The 24142-nt window shown below is 40.0% G+C and overlaps 1 protein-coding gene across 1 annotated transcript in view; it reads right to left on the bottom strand.

The window, feature by feature from the left end:
• NPC1 (NPC intracellular cholesterol transporter 1) overlaps positions 1-24142 on the bottom strand; it is a 27232-nt gene extending 3090 nt beyond the window's left edge. Inside the window, exons 1-22 of the mRNA XM_027675184.1 lie at positions 23962-24142; positions 17046-17168; positions 15673-15779; positions 14939-15114; positions 13880-14047; positions 13019-13268; positions 11393-11469; positions 10371-10741; positions 9788-10014; positions 9148-9248; positions 8130-8232; positions 6972-7161; positions 6366-6548; positions 5591-5705; positions 4665-4792; positions 4434-4574; positions 3781-3870; positions 3479-3669; positions 3004-3119; positions 2321-2450; positions 1393-1593; positions 363-594 (exon numbers count right to left, since the gene is read on the bottom strand). Coding sequence (XP_027530985.1) covers positions 363-594; positions 1393-1593; positions 2321-2450; positions 3004-3119; positions 3479-3669; positions 3781-3870; positions 4434-4574; positions 4665-4792; positions 5591-5705; positions 6366-6548; positions 6972-7161; positions 8130-8232; positions 9148-9248; positions 9788-10014; positions 10371-10741; positions 11393-11469; positions 13019-13268; positions 13880-14047; positions 14939-15114; positions 15673-15779; positions 17046-17168; positions 23962-24042 — 3501 coding nt within the window. The 5' untranslated portion in view covers positions 24043-24142. The remainder of the gene's footprint in view (positions 1-362; positions 595-1392; positions 1594-2320; positions 2451-3003; positions 3120-3478; positions 3670-3780; positions 3871-4433; positions 4575-4664; positions 4793-5590; positions 5706-6365; positions 6549-6971; positions 7162-8129; positions 8233-9147; positions 9249-9787; positions 10015-10370; positions 10742-11392; positions 11470-13018; positions 13269-13879; positions 14048-14938; positions 15115-15672; positions 15780-17045; positions 17169-23961) is intronic.

Here is a 24142-nt window from a genome sequence, read left to right as displayed (position 1 = left end):
TACTCTGTAGAACACAAATAGAGCAGAAGCCCTAATGTGAACCTGTGTATCCTCACCTTCAGCACAAACAACCTGTGTTAATATGGAGCAGCACCTGGCCTATACAGCAGCAATACAGCTGTTGCTGCAGAACTGAAATGACCGCCACCAGATGCACTGTAGCTTACAGTTCAATTGCAGTATCTTATGACAACTAGGGCTAGTTGTCAGAACAAACCTGTGTATTAAGATAGTTCCAGTATTGTTCAAATGCCTGTCGAAGTTCAGTAGTGAAATACTGCTCAGTATTATGAGTATATACTTAGGACACAGAACTGTTCAAGACTTGGAAACAGAAGCAGAGGGATGTCTTGTTGACTTACCATGACAAGATTTACTAATGAAACTGCATTCAAGCTGATGCCCCAGAGCCACATCACTCCAAACATGTTGATGATTATCATAGCAATAGTTACTGAAACTACAACAGCAGCCCATATTTCAAAACTGAGCAGCACAGTTGTCACCAAAAATATTGATCCCAAGGAGATGCAGAGGTTAAAGATAGCATCGTGCACAATTGTCAAGTACTGTTCATAGAAGACATAAAACACACTGTGGAAAGAAGAGAGGTTGTTGTTAGCCATCTTCGCTGCTATATGCTAATACTAGATCAACTTCTATGCTAAGGATAAAGTAGTTTCCCACTCTTACAGAACTCACCATCAGGAACTGACTTCCTTATATCAGTGGAATGACTCCAACAGAACACTGGCAACTCCTTACTAACACTTCAAATAAAGGCTGTGTCTGGAAGTCAGGATAATTCCCACACTTCAACATAAGCAGCTAATAGATACCAGAAAGTAGGTCCTGAGAACCATTGTGGTATGCAGTAGCAGCAGCTACTGCGGACAGACTGTAAGTATGGATAGGATTCTTTGATGCAAAGAAATCAGTATTTCAGCTGTACAGATACCAATTCCAACTCTATTTCATTACGGTACTCTTACACTTGACCTCCCTGCTGCATTTGCTTGGCATTTAAATAACTTGTTTGAAGTCAATACTTTCATATTACAACTTGCAAGTACCCAGGTCAACATATCTGCTTATGTTTGAACTGTTAAATCCAACTGTGAAAGCTAGGAAACGCCCAAAATGGAGCCAGAGCTACCTTTGTCATGAACAACAGGTTTCTTGATTTAAGTTAGTTATTATCAACCACAGTAGAGAGATGTCAGTGATATGGACATAGAATGTATCTTTCTGGTTTTACTAGAAATTCCAGAATCTCTGCATTACCTTGTGTTAGACAAAACTCAATACTCAAGTCTCTAATATGTTATTAGCCAGCACCTTTTCTCAGTTGCTCAAGTATTTGTCACCAAGGCAAGAAAGATCTAACCATACCTGTAAGGAAATACCCGGTAGTTCTTCTCTTTGATGCCCATGGTCTCAGTAATGTTATCTGCTATAATCCGAGCTTTCCTCATAGCATCAATAAAATCAGATGATGTTTTCAGTACAGTGTGGTAAGTCATAAAATAAGTAGCTCCAACATCAGATTTGTTGTTTATAAAGTTGACAGCAGAGTTATACGCAGCATGTCCTCTATATAAACATAGTGACATATTAGATGTCAAGTGTCAGCATCATTCAAATTTATTAGCTTTTATAACTTATAATCTTATAGAATCATAAAATGGGTTGGGTTGGAAGGGACCATAAATATCATCTGGTTCCACCCCCACCACGCGCAGGGACATCTTCCACCAGACTAAGGTTGCTCACACCCCATCCCACCTGGCCTTGAACACTTCCAGAGATAGGGCATCCACAACTTCTCTGGGCAACCTGTTCCAGTGCCTCATCACCCTCACAGAATTTCTTCCTAACATCTAATCTAAACCTATCCTCTCATTTTAAAGCTGTTCACTCTTGTTTTATCCCTACATATACCCTTGTAAATAGTTCTCCTCCAGCCCACTTGTAGGTGCCATTCGGGAGCTAACGCAGAACAGCTGTTAGTTGTTTCTGGCAGTTTCCAAAACTATAAAAGCTTCAGAGCACCACACATTTCAGGATTGCATAGGACATTCCAGAAGAGACTGATGACAGAAATTGTTTCTCATTGTACAGGGGAAAGCTGCTGTTCCATTTAGTTGATGATGCATTTGTTTTTCCAGTTTTGTTTCAGAAAGTACTACAGAACAGGTGAGATGTCAATGTTTGTATGCCTTTTAGGGGGACACTAGATACTCAATCTTGCAGACATAAATCTAAAGCAAGTATCTTTGACACACTGGTCTAAGCGAGATCTATAAAAGAAGACTCTTACCCTTTGCCACATTTAGGATTTGGGTTGTCTGATAGGAACATTGGCAAAAAGGTCATGAAGTCTTTGCCCTGTGGTCTCTGCTTGCCTTCTTGAGTCAGTGGTCGACAACGAGTGCATGATGGATCAGTGACTGAAGAAATACAGGAAGAATGTCAGCTACAGGATCAAGCATTCTTTGTCCTAGCACTAGTAACTTCTGACTTGCAATATTACAGGATACAATTCCATAAAAAGCATTTTTAATGATGAACTAACTGATCAGCCCTGGAATTCTGTATAAAACCTATAGTCCTTTATTTTTATTTATTACTACTAAAGCAAGGGCTAACAGAGAACTCTGTTACTTGTGCACTATCTACATTAGACCCGATGAGAATTACACCAAACTGAAGGACCCGGACAAAACCAGAGCACTAAGTTTGTGTGCTCTAATGAAACCAGTAGAAGGACCAAAATTTTTATAGCAAGTTACATTAGTTGTCTAAGTAGGCTGTTTGTCTTCAGCCTGCAGCATTCCAGTACAATATTAAAGTTCACTCAAACAGCAGTTCAAATAAATTAGAGGGCAACTGAAGAGGTGCCCGCTTGCAGTAAGTTCACCTGACTCATACCATGATAAAGTGTTTTGGCTGTGAAATTTATAAACCAAGCTAATCCCCTAGGAACAAGATGGATGCTAATACCTGAAGCATTGCAAAACTGTCCAGTGGTATTGTAGACTCTGCAACAGGATGACTGTGGCTTCACCCAGTCAAAGTAGTCATCAATCCAGGATGATGGGGCATAGCCTATCCTTGTGCTAATAAAAATAATGCAACATATCCATCATCAGTAATTTCATACTTCATTCCAGAGCATATCCCTTGATCTCTCCAGTGCGAACTTATGCCATGTCAACTCATTCTCATCCAAGCTACTTAGCTCTCTATATATTCCCATGCTCCAGTAACCCATCCAAGAGCTGTAATGCTCAGCTAGCTCTAGAAGATTGCCACAGCTTCTTCCATTCCCTTCCCTCCCCAAACCACAGTATAATGCAAATACAATAGAGTGTCAGTTGTACAACCAACAGCTAAGTCTGAACTAAATCAGAAGGACACACTGGTCAGCTACACTTTTTTCCATGCAACTACACAGAGACAGGCATGAAAGACTTACTAGCTACCAATTTCCGCAGCATTGAAGACTTGCTGGACAAGTGAATTGTTATTACATCCCATTCCACCACACACCATGTTCTGCCCTTCCAAAGAGGTGTAGTTGTGTCCTTCTTCTAGGACAAAGTAGATAGGGGGACCCGCATGCAGGTACTTGCTGATGTGGTTGAAGTAATCTATTACATAGGAGTCCTTAAAGGGAAGGTTTTGAGTTATTATATGATGTTAAGGGAGCACAACAAGACATCAATGTTTTCAATTCAGCCACAAACTGCTGAACAGTGACACGATCATAGGACTTACATCTGGCATTGAGAGAGACTGATCCAGTCCAATCTCTACATTGTGCATAACTGCTGTACTGAATGACAGGATACCCACAAACACTGCTATCTGCAAAAAAGCAAATCCATGGAAGTGAGAACTGTACAGAAACAACAAGCAATAGGAGTCATTTACTAAGCTAATAGGAACCATGCAAAGAGGCTCTAGTTTAGGTATGCTAGCCAGGTTTAATACAACAGTGCTAAGTAATTAGTACTACAGTTTACAGGCAGTAAAACCTAGCTACTCAGAGTTCCCTTTGGAACCATAAGGAAATTCATCCTTACCTTCCGTAAATAAGTACAGTAACTCCAAACTGAATCATGGATTCAGCAACAACATTCTAGATTAATGCAGTGTGAGAGCCAACAGGCACTTGTTTTTTACATAGGACTAAAGTAATTCAATTGTCAGTAATGCAGCTCCTAAACCTGGGCTTTGGATGATCATGCCTCTGTGTATTCTCATTACTCTTGCAGTTACAAAAGCTTATTTCTATACTAGTGCTGAAAGCAAAAATACTAGAGGCTTCATTTGTTTCATTGTATTGAAGATTCTTCTTCCCTATTTAGGCCTTCAGGCTTGCTACACTTTTGCTCAAGTTTAGATTTTTTGAAACAGAGTATACATACTACTATTGGTCTCATCCAATCCTTAAGCAGATATGGAGAAAACAGATTTTTGAAGAACAGAAATAACATGCTCTCGGAACGCTGGACTCCACCCGTTTCTTCACTGCTTTTGATGCAACACAGAATATCCAGCCTATTCCCCTGAAAAATGGATTAAATGCCAGATTTAGTGCATTTCTGTGGATGTCATCATCCCCATTACACTGTATTTACAGGTGCATTTATACTCACCTCTTGACGCTTAATATCCAAGCCCAGGAGACTTACGAAGCAAGTAACTTGAAGAATAAAGTCTATGAGCACAGCCATTCCAGCAAAAAGGGAGAATGTGCGAACTGCTGGCATCGTAGACAGTGTCCCTGAAGGAAGCAACCAAGTTTGTCAAGCAAGCTCCCTTCTCCAAGAAACCCCTGAGCATTTTCTAGACAAATATCTAATTTAGGTGCTAGCCTTTTAGCAGGACAAAGCCTTTCTCTTCAGAGCAAAGAAAACATTTGATATGAGCCTGGCTACAGCTGCTGTCTTTGACCTGATTAACAGCATTAAGGCTGTGCAAAGGAGTGACCAGTTTTAAGACATTTCTTAACTCCAAAAGTACATGCAGACTGTGTAAGAGGGAAGTTAAGGAGTACTGGCATGCAATACCTTGCTCCAGTATTAAGCCACTCCAATGCAAGTTGGACCAGTGACAAATTGCACTCCAGATGATCAAGTCCATAATGAAAGAGGGCCAAATTATACTTGTAGGGTTACAACACCTCTAACATGTACTGTAAAATGAACCTCAAACATATTCTGTCACAGGGGCATTTTTCCAAGCAGTGGCAAGATGACTAAGTGTGATATAGAAGTTCATACACCTTGACATTTGATCTAAAGTCAAATTTAGACTTGTCAATCACTGCAAGTCAGTAAAATGCTCCAGCCTTTCATACTGAAAAGCATGACAGATTCAGAAATGGATGTTTTTAACTGTGCCAGACTCAAAAGTACCACCATGCCTATCCCCAGCAGAAGTTTAACTTGCTTAGAGCAATGAACAACTAAGCTAGACTTCCTATACAAATTCTTACTTTGCTTTTATACTTTAGTTTTGCATTTATTCTTGCAACACACAGGTATAAGGCCCTGATCTTCAAATATTAAGGAAAACTTACCAAGAAAGAATGCCACAGTCTCCGAAAAAGATGAGAGAAACATACTGGGTGCCACATCTCCCAAGACTCTGCCAATCTGTTTATCCAGAGTTTCACCCTGAAGGCGCTCATCTCTCTGTTTTAAGGCAATAATGTATAATAATTAGGAATCATGCAATTTAGGAAGCTATTTCATATGGCTTTAAAAAAAACCTCAAAACTTTTCAGTATCACAAACTATCTTTTATTGTTTTCACCACATTAACAAGCATTAAACAGCTGAGATTCTCCAAAACAAGAGCACTATGAACATTACCTCTTAGCTTACTTTGAATTTAAAATTTAGTACTAAGTTGAGTACTTCAGCCAAAACTACACACTTGCCAGAAGCAGTGCCAGTTTCAGTGGGTTATTGAGCCTGTCAAATTCAGAAGCTGATTACACACTAGGACTTGGTGTCAGAAGTCCCTAGTCTTAAGCATGTAGTTTAGTTTGTGATTACTGCTCACAATATGCTAAACTTAAAAGCGATCAAAATAGCAGTCAAGTTGTACAATCTTTTTGTATCAGCCAGCAGTAAGAAAAGGCAGAGACTTTTAACCTGGGGGTGGGGGGATTGTGAAGGTAGAATGTATATAGAGTCTTGGCTCTCTTCAAGAGCACTAGATATTCTCCGAGAGTCCAGAGCTGCTCAGATTGAGTTAAGCTCTGGAATGCAGGAGACTTTCCGGTTCAAGTTTACAGCCCTCAAAAATGACAGGCACTTTTAGAAGAATCTGTATGAAAGAATATATACCTGAAGTGTCTGAACCATAATGAAGATGTTGTCCACTCCAATAGCCAGCACCAAGAAAGGAATTACTTCTATCGCAATCAGTGTCAGTGGGACTCCAAAGTAGCTGAAAATGCCTATAGAACACGCTACTGAGCTCAGTACAATCAGGATGCCTGCAATGCCCAGAGAAATCTTCGAATCCACCTAAAAGAAGGTGTACTGACTGTCAACTGAACAAGCATCATCACACAAGACAGATTATAGCAAAGGTAAAAGCCATATTCTTACATTTAGTGTAGTTAGTAGCAAACTTACTTTTCTGGTTCGTTTGAAGAACCAGATATTTAAAAAAAAAAAAAAAATCAAACTTGAAGTTACAAGTCTTAAAGCTGAAGTTAACTCAGTACATCTTGAGCATCTCAAGTGATAATACTTAGTTGAGACTATGAAGAACACATGAACTATCAAGTATGACAAGAATGATGTTCCCTGTAACTCCTGCCCAAGGAAGACTCGATGCTCTAATACAAAATTGAACATGAGCATTCTGCAAAAATACTTAAGTCACTTAAAGCTATCAGCAAGCTACAGCTTCAGTCTTTATAGCAATGAAAACTATACACATACCAGCAGTCTTCTACAGCTCTGGATATGTCCCAAAGCTATGGAGATGTACACAAACATAACAAGATAACTTATCAACACAACACTAATATCACTGTTGCTTTCCCGGTTGATTTCATCTTCAATACTCCGTTCAGCAGTAAATGATATAGTTAAGTTCGAATTATTGTAGTTCTTCAAAAAGTTAATAAATCTAAAAAACAAAACCAAGAGGTCAGTCACACTTCAAAAGACAAAACATCTTCTATTAGAAATACATGGAAGCCAGTTGATGGCAAATTTACATCATCTGTGTGGTACAAGAGTACACTATGGCCAGACAGTACTTTGAGGGAGCTTCCTCATTTTTAAAAAAAGAGAGGTGCTGGCTACATATACCTAGAACTCTACTCCAAGCACTAGAAATACACTATGCTGAAATACTTTCCATGTTCTCTCCAGAGTTTGAGGACAAATAGGGTATATCTAGCATAAGTTATTTCAAACTAAGTGCAAGTTTCCTCAAAGCTAAACCTAGGATTACAGACTTGAAAGGTGATTGCAGCTTGTTTACAGGACTGGAACAATTAATTAGCCCTTGTTTCAGTTCCCCAGCTTGAGAGGTGCTTGTTACACAAGCAGATTCTTGTCATGCTTTTACCTTTGTCTCAAACTTTTTAGTATAGTAGTTTTTATCTGAACTGCTAGCCAGAGCAGCTGACTTGTGTAAGCCAACATCAGCTCTTCAAGATGGTGAAGGGGATGAAAGCTTTAGATGCTCCTCTGGATGACAGTTTTAAAAATTAAATGTTAAAAATCACAGGATCATGCTGGACCTTTCCACTCATGCTTAAGGTTCAGTAGATAATTGAGTCTACCTCTATCATTTTAGCCACAATAAAGTAAATCAAATATATGTAAAGTTACTTAGCAGCAAGTACTACTAGACTAGATGGTCACTAACAGGACCAGAACCTACATCCTCGAAGCAAATGAAGTGTGCCAGATAAAGTGAAGGGCTTATGACCAGCACAGTCTGTTTTTAACCAGTTTTGCTCCTCTCAAAACATCCCTGTAGTTATACTAAAAAACTGTCAGTACAGTACAGGTACTTTTCACGTATATACATTTAAAGCTGCTTTAAGTAACATACACATTTCAGAATACAGGAAGACTACGTACTCTTTTTCCCATGCTAAGGCTTTCATTAGCTTTCTTGAGTCGTTGTAGTAGTTGTTGACAGGAAAAGTAATCACAAGAGCTGTAGCATTATTATAGTTATCATCTATAGAGGGAAAAAAAAAAATCATTTGGCATTAAGAAGTAGAGCCTATATTCTAGTATACTAGATACAAGTAAATTTAAAATTAGCATTGTCCAAAGCAATCCCATCCCTACAACTCCATTTAACACCACTGAATTCTCAAACACTACTGACATGAGAACAGAAGCTGATAAGCACTGCAGATTGTATTCAAAAGTAATTATTCATAATTTACCATGCTCATGACACCAACATTAAATTGTTGCACTGGTTAGACAAGTCATAACCAGTGCTTATGACTTTCCATCTAATGAGAAATAAGATGTGGCTTCCTAAACACTGCCTCTTGCATACTTAGATTTTACTCAAAGCAAGTACAAACCCCCTACACTTTAATCAAGAAGTGCTTGCCTTGAAGCACTGTTTTAGATATACCAAACACAAGTGTACTACCAAGTTACGTTTAATTAGATTAATTGCTTGAACAAAATTCTGGCTTCAGAGTAATAATGGAAGAATTTCCTTTGTGAACATCTTAATCTATTCCTAACTGTTTTATCAGATCAGTGACAAAACTATTCTAACTCAAAGCAAAATACACATACCGTGTCAACTTGAGCTACTTCATGTTTTTATCTAGTCTTCAGAAATTAGGGATCTTTTAGTAGGCCCCAAACATTTATCCTGTTGACCAGTATGTTCTAGTTACAGACTGCTTCCATTTTGCACTTTCTGAGCAGTCTGCCTCCATTCTCAGCACTGGCCTACTGAAAACTTACTTAAAACACCCTTACTTACCAAAAGTTGAACAAAACTCCAGTTTCTCTGGAGTACATTTAAACATCTGTGTTAAATGAGAATGCACCTTTAGCACCAAGGACATTACACAGGTATGTACTCTCAAGACTTAATCTGCAATACTGTTTTGTCACCTACCATCATATCCTCCCAACACCAGCCATGGAAATACAGGTCCACCAAATGTTCCTAAGCAGGGATCGTGAAGCATGCTTGTGTCATTCAGTGATGCTGGAGCCCTAAGGAGATAACCAGCAATAATTGTTGACAACTGAGGCACAGCATAAAAAAGTTAAAAGTTGTTGTGCTATAACTGATAATCAAGACAAAGAGGAGGTAAGACTGCTAATGATACGTTGCCTTTGTGCTACCTTTGCTTTGAATTTAAACACAGTTTAAAGGCATGTGCCTTATAGCCTCTGAGACAAGGAGTAGCTTCTATCCAACTGAACTATGAATTGAAGTGAAAGCTTAGAAACTGTCATCTGTTACAGAATTCCTCAGAAGTGTTGAAAACATGTTTAAGGTAAACCAGAGTCAGTGTCTGTACCAAACCAAGTTTAACTGGCAACTTGATTAAAATCCAACTCCTGCTGAAGTACTAAGACACAAACAGAAGCAATCCTATACTAACCTGCAGTTCCATATAGTATTGCAAGTTTAAAAAGGGGTAGGAAAATGTTCAAGAGGGCAGTGAGAACTAGCTAGTTTTGTCTGCCAGCAAGACAAAGGCCTAGTTGGTCTACAGTTTGAAAAAACATGTAGTTGTACTGCTTACCGAACACAGTATAGGAAGTGAGTGTGGTAATCAGCATAGACAAAGAACTCATCCCCAATAGTGTGATCTAGGACAGAATGGCTGTTCTGAAAGTAGTTGAGTACGCTCAGTATAGTGCAGTTGTTGTTGTAGGGAGCAAGAGGAGCCAGACAAATGTCCTTCAGCATTACAGTCTCGTTGTCAAAAGAAGCAGTTATGTTGACAATAGCATCCTGCAAATCCAGTACCTTTAAAAAACCAAACCACAGTTTAAGAGTAGCACAAGAAAGCATTTCTCTTGCAAGGTAGGATTTAAGTGCATGCTGTATTCCTGTAAGTTCCCAGAGACAGTGGCACGTGTCAACAGAAGCACATTACAAAATATCATTCCTGTGCTAATACTAAGAATACTTACTGGGACTTAGCTTGCAAGTCTCTCTAACAGAAAGGTTTTCAGCAAAAAGTTTATAGCAAGGCTGGGATTTTTAATATGAATATCTAGTGAACGTCTCGATGGACGCATAACATGGAGATGGAAGCCAAATCCATGTGGTTATACCTGTTAGGTATGCTTAGGTCTTTGTTCTTGGAAAGTCCAAATTACCTGATGGAGAATGTCTTTGGTAAGTGGAGGCCCAAAAGGTACATCTTCTCCAGATGGGTAAGGTGAATAGGTGTCCGGGCGGCTGTTTGGTGCTTGAATAATGAGTTGTTCAGTACGGAAGAAAGGCCCAAAGTGTCTGTCAAAGTATTCCTTCTCCTTGCGAGCTTGGCTGCTTGGGGCTGACCAGAGATCTACAGGGTTTGTAGTTGCTTTAATATATACAAAGCCTGAGCAGCACATTGCAATGAAGACCACAGAGAAGAGGATAACAGGACGTGGATTTCTGACACAGAAAGCCCCCCATGATGTGAATGTCATCCTCAGGCCATTCTCAAACCTTTCACCAAGCCTTTCACTGCAGGTAATTTTCCCTGCAAGAACAAGAAGTAAACAGTCACTGTTTGAGAAGTCAGTTAACCAACATTTTGTTGAATCCACTAGGAAAGACAAAATTTTATTCTAGCTGTCTGTAGTAAGCACCAGAAGCTATGTCTACACTGACAGTCAGACCCTGTGACCAATCCAAGGTCAAGGGGGCAGAAACCAGCTTGTACCTAACACTGCCCCTTCTAATATAAGATTGTCTTTGACAGAAGCAGCAAATAAAGGCAGGAAGCAGCTAAAATATATATATTTAAAAAAAAATAAATCAATAAAATGAGCAATCTCAGTTGCTATGTAAATTAAACTACAATTCTTTCATAGCATGCTTTAAATGGATACATGGATGAGTCAAAACACGACTAAATTGATTTTAGCATTGTGTTGCCCTTCCCATCTCCTACTACAAAGCCCTCCAGAACTTCCTTGTAGCATAGCTAGATCCATGAACTGTGTACCCAGCAAAATAGGGTTAAGTACTGCTCTAAAAAAAGAGAGTTACTGGTCAAAAGACTGAAATAAAGCCCTCTAAGAATGGATTATATGGCCTAACAAAGCTAAAGTTCCAGAGCCCATCCACAAGAAGGGGATGCACTCAAGCCAAGTTTCTGATAAACCTCTCACTCTTATCCAAGACATACCGTTGTCACGGTGGGAATTCACAGAAAAGGCTACATTGCTGTCAATTGGTGTGTACTCTGAGACAAAGTGCCGCCTCCTGCAAGAGAAAAAGCTACGTTAACGTTCTTACTCAAAACAACGTCTTTACTGTTTGTACAGAAAGAATGAAGTTCAACGCTACTAGTAAATTTGAAATTTGGCTCCTCCAGAATCTACAGGTGTCACGTTCCCCCTACACCCAGCCACTGAAGAACAGTAATCTCCAGCTTTATGATGCTTTGGAACAAAACACAGTAATTTCCGCTGTCTTAATAAATGTTTCCAGCTTAGATCAAGCACAGGTAGTTTATGCATATTTAAAAGATCAGCAGCATTAACAGCATAGAGAGTCTCTTTAAATTGACCATAACAGAGAGATAACATTTGTAAGAGATTTTTACATTAGAAATATTCTGCTTTATTAGTCAAAATGCTTAAGATACACATACTTAGCCTGAAGAAATGAGGAAGAGAGGAAAAAAGGAAAATAAGGTACTTTCTTCCTGTCCTGAAGACAAGCAAGTTATAGCACAGAACACTTACAATAGAACTAAATTGCTTATATCCATTCCTGATACTCAGAGCAGGAGCTAAATTCAACAGCATCCTCCTGCTAATCTAACCAGACCTCCAATTATGGCAGGATGTTTTAGGCTACACACCAGACATCTCAAACACACCTACAATTTCATGTTGGTCAGTTGTACCCACTATCCTTTTCCACATAGACTTAACTCTTATTATAGAGCAATTTCAGTTTCCTGATCATAGAATCATAGAGTGGTTCAGGGTGCAAACCTTAAAGATCATCAGTTCCAACTCCCCTGCCATGGTCAGGGAGACCTTTTACTAGACCAGATTACTCAGTGCCATCCAGCCTGGCCTTGAGCACTTTCAGGGATAGGGAGTCCACAGCCTCTCTGGGCAACCTCTTCCACTGCCTCATCACCTTCACAGTACAGAATCTCTTCTTAATATCTAATCTGCACCTACCCTCCTTCAGCTTAAGGCCATTGCCCCTTTTCTTATCACTCCATGCCCTTGTATAAAGTCCCTCTCTAACTCTCTTGTAGGCCCCTTTTAGGTACTGGAAGGCTGCTCTGAGGTATCTCCAGGGCCTTTCCTTCTCCAGGCTGAACAGCCCCAACTCTCTCAGCCTGTCTTCATAGGAGAGGTGTTCCAGCCATGTGATCAAGGGTGATATGCTATAGTTACTGGAAGCCTAGCTTCCATTTAATATTTTTCAAAATAGGAGCCTAGGGGAGAGTATTCATGACTTCATTTCCAATACAGCACTGACTGCTTTGTTATGAATATGCATTCCCCAGACTTTTTGCATACTTGCACATGAAAGTTGGACACCAGTGTACTTGATCCTGTAGCTAGGGATGCTATGGGAGTTGTGAATCCGCTAAACCAACTTCTGCATTCACTTTCCACCAGATAGTTTTAGGAGTCAGAACACTCCCTGTAAGTGTAAGCATCTACCACAGAACATAACTTTTTGCTGGCTGGAGTAGTAGAGACAACAAGCACCTGACCTGGGCAAAGAAAGTTTTCAGGGAAAAACAAGTGACTTGCAGAGCTGAGTATTTTGAATGCTTTACCTGTAGCACCACACTCCAAAAACTAGTGCAAAAAATATGAGCAGAAAGCCCATGTAGGAAATCCACATGATCACATACACAGCATCCAAACCAAACAATAGCCAAGGAGGAGGCAATGGAGGGGGTTGAGGTTTTGGACCACAAACAATTGAACAGTCCTGACAGCTGCATGGTCCTGTTGAATCATCCATGGACTCATTACAGCCTTTGGTAGCATTATTCATAGGATTCATGCCATGGACAGGAACATCTACGACAAATCACAAGTTGCAGAGCCAGTTTACTACCAGGAAAAATTCAGACCTTCACAGTTAAGTGAGTTAACCCTTGGTATGAAAGCCCATAGCCTCTATACAGAGCATTTCTTGGCCTTACAGATGAAGAAGCCACTGCCTTTTCCATACCAGTTATTTATATATTACTACTAATTAAATGACTGGTCATGCTTATAACACTTCAGGGTGTAAAAGTAATAAGCACATACTTCTATCATCCCAGTAATGATCTGTCATCCTCCTTATCTGTTCAGATTGCACAGTGTGCAACAATCTCCTTACAAACAAATCCCAAAGGATCAGGGTACTGCCAATTTCCCAAGTAATACAAGCTAGCCATTTGCCTAAGCTCAGTCCATCACTAGTAAGTTTTAGAGATCTATACAGTAGCAAGCTGTATACAAAGAAAGCACCAAGTATGACTTCCAAGCAGAAATCAAAAACAGGTAAGTGGATCTTACATTGCTCTGGAAGCCTCTGACTGCAGATATTCACTGCTGGGCAGCTGTTTAATAAATTAATATGCTAGCCACAGCACACAGCCTTTGATAGAGGTTTCAAAGGCAAGGACTATTCAGTTTCTTACCTGAAAAGATAGGAATAATGCTGAAAGGAGTTTGTCCATTGTCTTTACTAAACATGTATTCAATCCAGTTGGTTGCATTGCAGTCCTTGGCATCCTTCCCACACAGCAACCCCAGTGCTTTAACATTACTTGATGGAGCCTCCACATCTTTGCAGGCATTATACATTGCTAGGAATAAGTGAATGAAGACAGAAGAGTCATTAAACCAACATTATAATTTGAGTGAGCATTCCAAGTATCTCCAATATTACAGACTCACCAAGTTCCAAGAACATACTTACAGCTTTCAAGACAAAAGGATTCAGTTGTATTTATAGTATTCAAGGTTGCAATGCTTTGTTATAGCTACCTTGCTCTGAGTAAGCCACCCAAATCTGCATTATGCCAGAACACACTTTTCTGCTTGAGAGGTAACACTACTTTATACTAAGTTATTTTCAGGGAAAGTTATGACCAACATTTAAGGTACTTTTGACCTGTAGGCCATATGACTTTCAAGTGTCTCATAATTTGACTGAAGGTTACTGCAAAAAGCATACAAAGACTGAATTAATGATTTAAGCTTGCTACAAAATCAAAATACAACTGAAATTTATTGTTCTCTTAAAATATCTTTGATTTTGACAAAGGAATAAAACAGTCCATTTCAAGAGGAGTGAGTGCCTCCTAGAGAGCCTATTATAGTGCACTGTGTACACTTACTATCATACTTGCCAGACCGTTTTAGTATCAGGTAGGCTTTGGACATTGAGTACTTGGCAACAACTTTGTTTTTTCTGAAGTTAAAGTCATCATGGTTAACAGCTATTAACCATTTGTAGAGATATTCAGGCCTTGTTGAGTCTTTAAAACACCGTTATTAACAGTGTCAATGTAATGTCCCCTACCCATGCAGAAGTTAGCATTCCAGAAGTTTTCAAGGGAACTACTGTTACCTATGTGATGACTCAAACTTTAAAAAAGACAGTCAGATCTTTCCCCCTCTCAATTCTTCTTAAAAAAGCACTGGTCTTGTTACCTTGACAAAGGCCAAGGTAAATTAACATACTGTTTACTCACCATTTGCAAAGCGTTCTCCAATAAAGTACTGCAGCTCTGTAATGCTACTTTTGTTCTCTTTTAAAACTGGATCATAATAAGGTATGGTGCTTGTAACATTCAAAAAGTCAGACTGATTTGGACTGCAAGTCAGTTCACAGAAGAGATTTATCAAGTTGTAAAAACACGATGGACACCTGGGTAGGAAAGTCAATGAACAGCAATCAGATTAAGAGGTAAAGATGCCATCTATATAGGTCAAGTCAGGTATACCTTGCAAGAGTAAACATTCTGCTCAGACTGATGGAACAAAATATTCAAAATTGCAAGTTTTTAATCAGCAATACAACATTAGTTGTTGATGCTACAGATAAGCAATTTTAAGCACCATAATTCACCAGCAAAATTGCCTACCTCAAATAGATATAAATAGAATTTTATGAAAAACTTAACTGCTTCTTACCAGGTCTCCTGTTAGAACAGGACCAAACAGTACTTCATATTACCCTCTTCTGAAGGCTTTGTTAGACACAGTAGCTTGAGGTAAACTAAGGGTATTCTAACTCAGCTAACTCAATCCAGACTGCATGCAGGTGTTTCATGACATTACAGCCTCCTGATATGGATGAGGAAGTCGCTTAAAGAGCATGCTCCAATAAGCCTTTAAATGAAATTACCACCTTTCCTACAATCTCTTGAAGAGTTTAAATGTGCTTTGTTATTCTGTTACAAAACTAGTTACTTCATTAGCATACCTGGAGAGAAACTGCAGAGGCAGCTGCAAGTTATTTTTCAAAGTCTGAAGCTGATGAACATCACAGCAAGTGCTAACATTGCCGAAGAAAAAACCTGGACAAAGTTCCTTAAAAAAACAATATTGAGATCAGGAGTGAAAGAAGAAAAAGCATGTTTAAGACTTCAGAACTTATTATAGTTATAGGTTCTGCTCCAACATATTTCAGAAGACAGTAGCTGTTGCTGTGGGAGATGCATAGGAAAAAAAAACAGTCTGGCAAAAAAGATTGCTGTTTAGAGACTAGAGAGAAGAATCACTTTTTTCTTTTATTCAAGGCAGCACTTCCTTTTAAAAAGCTCCTTCAGATGATCTTTAGTCACCAGAGTCTATATATAGAATGATAAATGGCATTTGAGAGTCTGTTGGTGAGAGGACAACACGTTTATCCAAGTTGAAAGTATTCCTGCAGCTTATCCTCTAGTACTCCTTCCGGATAGTATCAGATTCTAAAGTCTCAGAAGACAAGCCACTAACCACAAAATCACTGATTATCTGGAAGAGCTATTTTGTGTTCAGTTTACAGAAGAGACAAATGCATTTAATACAAGTATAATTGATAGTAACATACAAGAACTGTACATTAAGGCTTCACAAACAGTACATAACAGTAGTTAGCTCACCAACATAATTAATTAAGTCACTCCTGCCACCAGTAAACCCCTCCTTTAATGCTATAGTTACTGTACACTTTAAAGTTTTGAACTATCAGATGCCAGAAGGCAAGTCCGGCAATATCATCCTATACTGTGCACCAAATATACAAATTCTTTTGACTGTGGGTTTGTTCATTTTGGCAGCTCAAGCCCAGATAAGGAAATACCATCTCACACTAGGCACAGCTAATTTTGTCCAAGTTTGCTCCATTTGAACAAGTGTCAGTTAATGCCTTCCTATTTAAGGAGAGATCAGGAATGATCATCTGATGGAAAACAGTTTAGTCTTGTATTTTAGAGATCAAAAGGGCACAACTACAGAATGTATCATAGTTTGGGAGTGTCTTAAAAAACAATCTGACTGAAGAGTACTCAAACCAGTGAGGAAACTATGCAGACAAGTGGACCAATCCTATATTTAAGGTTATGTCTGTAAAAGCTCCTAATCACATGCTATGGAGACTTCTCACATCTCTGAAAAGGAACTGAGGTACCTTACCTTCACCCAATTGGAACTATGAGCTACCTGAGAAATCAGAGAAAATCTGTTCGCTTTGTCATCAAGTCAGGATGAGAAAGCTAAAGGGCACAGTGCAGGTCCAACAGAACCTAATACAGAATTGTCAAGGGTAGGAGAACTATTCTTTTATTAAGCAGCAGACCTCCAAAAGAAGCTCACCTGCATTAAGTCATAGCCATCTTCTGGTAGTGCTATTGGTGGTCCATCATAAGCACAGTTGTATCTCTTGTCTCCGGAAGCAACTCCACATTCTCCATACCAGATACACATTTGTGGACGTACCTAATTAACATGAGATAACTGATTAACTGCAAGGAATAGTTGCCAAATTCCTCCGCTATTACAGAGTTTATGTGCTACTATTCCAAAAGCCACTTACAATCCAGATTGGATAACTTCCCAACAGCACGTACTACATAAAATGCCCATTAACAAAAACATGCGTTTTTTGACATGGTGCATATCACCACTGATCTTCAGCTCACCTCCCCACCCTTCCCTGCCCAATATAGAAACAGGAAGTGCATTGTCTATAGTTAAGAACAAGTATAAGAGTTCCTTAAGAAAAATCTAATTCAATACCTGAAAAGCATCTTCAAGTATAAGATGATTTAGAAAATATTTCTTTTCCACACAAAACAACGAAATGATTACTGGGTAAACTGTCATGTGAGGGCACACAGGTCAGCACACATGGAGAGAAACGTATTGCTTATGTGCAATTTCAGTTCCTCCTGCCACCTTCTGATCCTTCTTGCAAACTCATGAGTGACAGAATGAGGAAGTAGCAGTATAAAGAGGATTCTGAAACAGAACTTCATAGCTCTACACTTGCCATATATGTATTGTCACAATCTCAAAGGATACTCTCCATCATCACTTTCAAGCCTAAGCATGCAATATTTAAAAGGGCTTACAGTGTTAAGTAAAAGGAAAAAGCATCAACTCTCATATTTTGATTTAAGAGACCATTGAAAAATTCAGAAATCTGTTATTATGTGCACACAATAAAGGAAATTGAAAAAGGACAGTGGCACCTTGAAAGCCTTGTATTTTTTGTCAGTGGTACTGACACTGAGACATCTGAAATATTAAGCCAAAATATTTATTCTGAAAATTAAAACACTTAATGCAATAACAAGTTATTTACAGCAAAAGCTTTAAGACAGCTTCAAGGTTTTCCTATGCATGTGGGCCACAAGCAGATTGCACAAACATTTACTACACTTCTGCCAGCTCTGATCAGAAGTTTGGCTAGTACAGTTTGAGAGATAACTGACCTATTTTTATCTCCTGAGCAACCTTGACCTAGCATTTGTAGAGACACCATATGCTTACACTGCAAGGACAGACTGCTGTGCATTGTGCTTGACCATGAATAATATTGTTTACTGACCAGAGAGGCCCCTGAAAGGCTGTATTCATAATACCCAAGAGCTACCCAGAATTACGATGCCTTCACAACAACCATTTTTGTGCTGAACAACACTGACAGTTCTCAAAAAAAAACATCAGTAACTGGTTGTTTATCAGGGACAATACCCACCACCAATTTACCCAACCCTCTTAGACTTTTTTCCCCTTTAACTTAACCAGGGCAACATGGTTTGCTTCAAAGTCACTCACTACAAGCCAGGTCTAAAAGTGAGTTTACATACCACTCTAGATCACTATTTCATTTGTCTACTCCAGCACTTATAGCTAAACCCACAACCAGCTGCTAAGATACAACATGGAAAACACCACCTTCAGATTGCACTTATAAACACTGAATGTTTAACACCAGTATGAATCAAAAACATTAGATTTCCATAACTTGGAGAACATTTATCAAAACTAGACCATAATTTATTTGAGGCATGAACAAATTTAACACTTTTTTGATGCAAAGTCACCATCTTCAATTCTACTTCCTCACATCCGTTTATCTCAGTTTTAATAGCAAACAGTCTACTAGTGGGGAAAGATTGTTTAGTGTTTCTATGTACCAGTGTCACAACTGAATTATCTCTTCAAGAGAAAGCACAGATTCATTACTATTCTTACAAAATGCCAAAGAATTTGGAGCTGCTTACTACCACCCATGAGAAAAGAATTAGGTATTTCTTCAGTATCAGACTGGCTTTGATGTTTAGTCTAGAATGGTTTGTAATCATCCTTTCTAAAACACACTTTCTATGCTTCATTAAGTCTTATCTAACACTTCTTATGTTTTAAATCCCACAAATTCATCAACCCACTCTTTACAGAAAGACTTTGTTTCTTCCAGAGTAGAAAGTGTGGGAAACCTGGCAATGCAGTTACAAAAACCTTATCAGCACACTTCTTGCAAAGAAAAACTTCAGTAAATTTCAGCTACCACATCAGTCTGACTGATAGTTCTATTGTTTTAAAAATGTTGTCTGTATTTCAAGGCAACAATTCCTTGGTTATAACTACAGAGATACAAAATAAAATACAATCTGTATTATGTCTATAAATTTACCTGCAAGGCTTTCTGCCATCATTTGCAGGACAGAACATAAAGCATCTTACTTGCACATGACATTTGATCACACACCAAAAAGCATTCAGCTAAACATGCAAGAAAAATAAAGCAAGATGAGGTTCGGCCTAGCATTAGTTTACATTTGAACTTGGATAAAGACTCATATCATATTACTGATGTTCCACAGCAATAACATCTACAGCGGAAAATCCAATGTTTGCCACTCAAGCTTTCAGCCTGTTCAAGAAAAGCTGAATGTATCAGTGACTTTAAACTACTTAGAAGAGCACCTAGACCTAGAACTGCAAGTCTGAATAGTCTATTTCAATATTAACACCAAGAATGTAATTTCAGAGACAGTCTAAGGTTTTACATTTATGCCATAACCTAGCAGGATTTAACTAATAAAAGTATAAATTTGTTCCCTGAACCAGTTAGTTTTGGTGATCCTTGATTTACAGTGGTTGAACCAGGTCAGTAAGCCTAAAAAACATCAAATCATCATAAAGTCAACAGCCTAAAGTCACCAACATAGCTCTTGAACACTAACAAGACAATAGCCTGCTCATCATTGAGTCAGCCACAAAATATGGGAGAGGGCTGGTCTCCTAGGGTTGAGACAGTATTCAGGGTTACAAGAAGTAACTAAATAACTACTCCATTACCACAGATAAGATATAGCTGGAAGTTCTCCCCCCCAAAACCCTTTAGTAAAAGCTAGATTAAGTTACACACAAGCACTTTGCTCTTTCCATTCTCTCAGAAGAACACTTCTATACTGGTAGGATGAGATAGGGATGAGTAAGTGCGGTTGTAAATAAGTCATAGTTAACAAAGCTGCTGCTTGCAGAGTCAGACTTTCAAGTCACTTAATACTCAGGCGAGCAATCATCTTTCTTAAATGGGTGAAAGCCTAGTCCCAAAATTAGCAGCTGTTGAAACCAACTGCCTTCTAAAAAAGGCAAAATATCCATAAGTCTAACACAGGGCTCAGTTCATAGGTTCGAGTTTTTTATGTGTGTGGGTTTGGGTTTTTTTGGGGGGGTTCTTTAGTTTGGTTTTTCTTTGTTTTTGTTTTTTTTTTTATTTTTAAGATCACATAACTAAGCACTCTGTATATTAAAATGAGACTTTCCTAAGTACTTCATAAAGCAACAGTAACATAACCTTAGATTAAGTTTGTTCCCTCCTGCCTCCAGCATATCTTAGAAACCATTTGGCAGTACACTAACACTAACCCTCAGTACCTCCCCAGAGTTCAGAAAACTGTATTCCTATTTTTGGTAGACTTGGTCTGTTTGAAAAGAAATTTCACCTCAGGTCAAAGCTTTGGGAGCCCTAATAAAGAATCTGCACATGAGCAAGTATGGGCATTCTACAAAGGTTCTGTTAGAGTTTTCTGGTTCCCAGGCATTATCATTTATTTGTAATAAAACTAGTGTTCCAACAGATCATAAACACATTTACTTCAGCCTGTGTTTCTTCAACTGCAAGTTGAAACAAACTGATAATCTTCAATGCTTCCAGCAACATTTGCCATCACCAACAATGAATACATAGCTGTTAAGCGGACAAAGAACAATGATGATGTTATATGCAGAAACAGCAGTTATTTGTAGTCTTGCAAATACCAAATGACAAGCGAACACTGTTTGGCTCTTCAAATTAAGATTACTAATGTATGGAAAAGGCAACAGCCTCAGATACAGCTGTTTCCCCTCCTTTCATCTAGGATGATGCATCTGGAATCCTGCAGGGCAAAGAGATCAATCCAGGAAGGAGCATATTCTTGCCCTCCACTCCCTTAATATCTGCTATTGCCCACTAGGTTGAGAGTTCTAGGGAACTACACCACCACCCTTAATAAATGGCAAGTCTGGTTTATGGAAACCGGTCACCAGGTCAAGTTCAAAGATCTGCCCTAGAAGTTGCACATGACCTGACAGCCCTCCCTATATAGGAAGGAGGTCCATGAACTAAAGGAAACTTTACAGGTTTAATTCTTACTCTTACTTTATCTCTTTCAGTAACTTATTCAGAGGCAGCCAATTCAGAGACACACTTTATCTGCCAAACACCTCTTGTTCCTTTGCGCCTAAGTAAGGCACTGTTCCCTTTCAGACAGAAAAATTATTAGCTACTCCTAAGTAGGCAAAGCAAGCCACAGTTATGGGATTACCCAAGCATATTTCAGATGTCACAGTAAAATCAAGGTCAAGTAGCAAAAGAAAGTTGCAATAGTTCAATATCTGTGGGAATGAGCTGGTGTTAACTGACAAGGAGTTATTGGGAAAACACACACTGCATGCATGATCAGAAATTGCAGGGCCCCTAACTAGCAGTTGTCTGCATCTAAGTACATCTACACCAAAATACCTCTGATGTCCTGCAGGGAAATAATAATACTGCACAACACTTGGATTATTTTGTCTACTGCCCAGTAAAGCACTAGTAAGTTCCACCAGTCACTCCCTTCAGTCATCTCTCCCCTTCTAAGAGAGCATCCTCACTTTCCATCCAGAAAGACTGAAAAAGTCATTCCTGATTTTCCAGGAAGTAATTTAGGTAAAGTTGCTACTGCCTTGCTCTGAAGCTACACTGTCATCCCTGCCAAGGAAACTACTCCACACAGACATTCAGAATTTCATGTCCAAGGTCAGGTAACACCACACTGCAGGTCACTTGGCAAGAGCAGCACCTGCCATTAACATTTTCCCATAGGATTTCAGAAACTCAAATACATCATACAGTTTGGAATCCCAGTTGCTGGTAGGAAACCTGTGTCCAACTTTGATTAGCCATAACTGAACAGCTTGTCTTTTAGTATAATTACACAAAGATCAATTGCAACAGCAGCCATTAAGTACATAAATGTCATCCAGTACCTTAGGATGTTTGTAAGATAACACAAACTAGTAATGGGATGGTTGGCACAAATCTTGTACCATGCACTGTTCAGAGTGAAAGATGCACCTTTACAGGCTGAACACTTCAAGTCCATTGTGAATGTGTATGTAATGGATGACGAAGGATTGCAAACGGAAGTGCCACTCTAGTCCACTGGTTTCTTTAAAAAAGAAGAAATGTGACATACAGCACTTCAATTTATATGCACCGCAATTGAAAGCGCAAACCCATTACACTACCAGTACACTTGAGGGAGAAAACAGGTTCGCCTTCACAAAGCTTTTCTCCTGCAAGCATCTAACACTATATGGGCTCAGTCTAACTGAAGGACCAGCTTGTTCTTGAAAAGTATTGAGGTCCTCTTTGTGGAGTGTTAGTCATAAATAAGAGTTAATGGAAAAAAAACCCAAAATACCCGATTCTGCCTTCTTACAGTACAAAACCGAAACCTGCATGGCTAAAGCCATTCTGCAATGTTTACTTCTAGGGACCACAAAGCCACATCCTCTACAAGGATTCCCCTAAATCTTAGCAGAACTTGTTTCAAGCTCCTCTAGCTCAGTATCCTTCTGATACATAAATGAAAGTATATTGTAATATCTTTACCAGCCTAGGACACACCTCATTGCCATAGGATGATATCTTCCTCCAAAAAACACTACATAAAAGGCACATTGGTTAGGAGTGAAGTACATTACTTACCCACCTGGAGATCATGAGTCATTACTAACAATCACCTTCTCCAGTGGTAATAGAAGAATGAATTCCTAGTTTTATGTTTAAGCTCTTCAAGAGGTTTTTTGAAGACGATATGAGAACAGGAGAACCTCAGCACACACACAAGGTGACAAACTCGTGGGTTTAAAAAGAGCTAGTCATAAAACTTGACCTAGAAAGTAAGTTTCCAACTTAGGTAGAGAGGGAAAAAAAACAACACAACCACTAAGGCTTAGAGGACACTCCTTGTTTCTCCAGAGGAATGTGGAGTATCCCGCTCCTATCTTGCGCCACAGCATAACAAAACATGACTGGGAAGAGAGGAGTGAAGGTTTTAAAGTATTTTTTCCTAAAGTATCAAGAAATCCAACTTATTTTAGCCCTTAATTTTGAGGAAACATGCAGTCTTAATACTGGCACATCAATAGATAGCAGCTCGCTCCGCACAGACTATCACTCTCAGGAAGCTGTCACCCAGCATAAGCAACACCCCGAGCAAAACAAACCAGACACCCAGGACATCTGCAAGCCTCTCCGGAGCATGTGACTGCGCGGCCACTCACATGCACCGGGCATTGCATAACCAGGGCACGCCACGGGAGCGCGGCACCCCGGGGGCAGCCGCCGGGTGCGATGGCGGGGCACGGGGACCGGGCAGGAGCTGAAGTTCGCCGGTGCTCCCCGGCGGGCCTGCCGCGCCACCGGCTGTCACCTCGCCTGCCACCCGGAGAGCACGGGGGGACGAGGAGGGGACACCTCGGTACCACGCTTCAGCTTGGCTGCGCCCCGAGCCCATCGGCCTAACCCAGGACACCGCCGCCCTCACCCAGCCCCACCGTCCGAGAGAGCCCTGGCTCCCCCCGCGCCAGGCACCACCCGCGGGGTCCCGCTCCCTCTCCTCCCCACGGTGCCAGGAGGCCCCGCATGCCCTACCCCACGGCGACCTCCCCGTGAGGGACTCACCCGCACGGGCAACAGCAGCAGCAGGAGGAGGAGGAGCAGGCCGAGGCCGCCCCGCCCGGGGCTGCCTTGCGAGGTCCCCATGGTTGGAGCGCAGGGGGCCGGTGGGGGCTCTCGGCAGCAGCACCGAGCGGCGGCGAAGGGGAGGCGGCAGGAGGAGGTGGACAGGCAGCCGCGCCAGCGC

Source organism: Neopelma chrysocephalum, unplaced genomic scaffold, assembly GCF_003984885.1.
Source record: "Neopelma chrysocephalum unplaced genomic scaffold, ASM398488v2 Primary Assembly neopelma1_22, whole genome shotgun sequence".
Lineage (NCBI taxonomy): Eukaryota > Metazoa > Chordata > Aves > Passeriformes > Pipridae > Neopelma > Neopelma chrysocephalum.
This window is presented reverse-complemented; position numbering and strand designations above follow the sequence as displayed.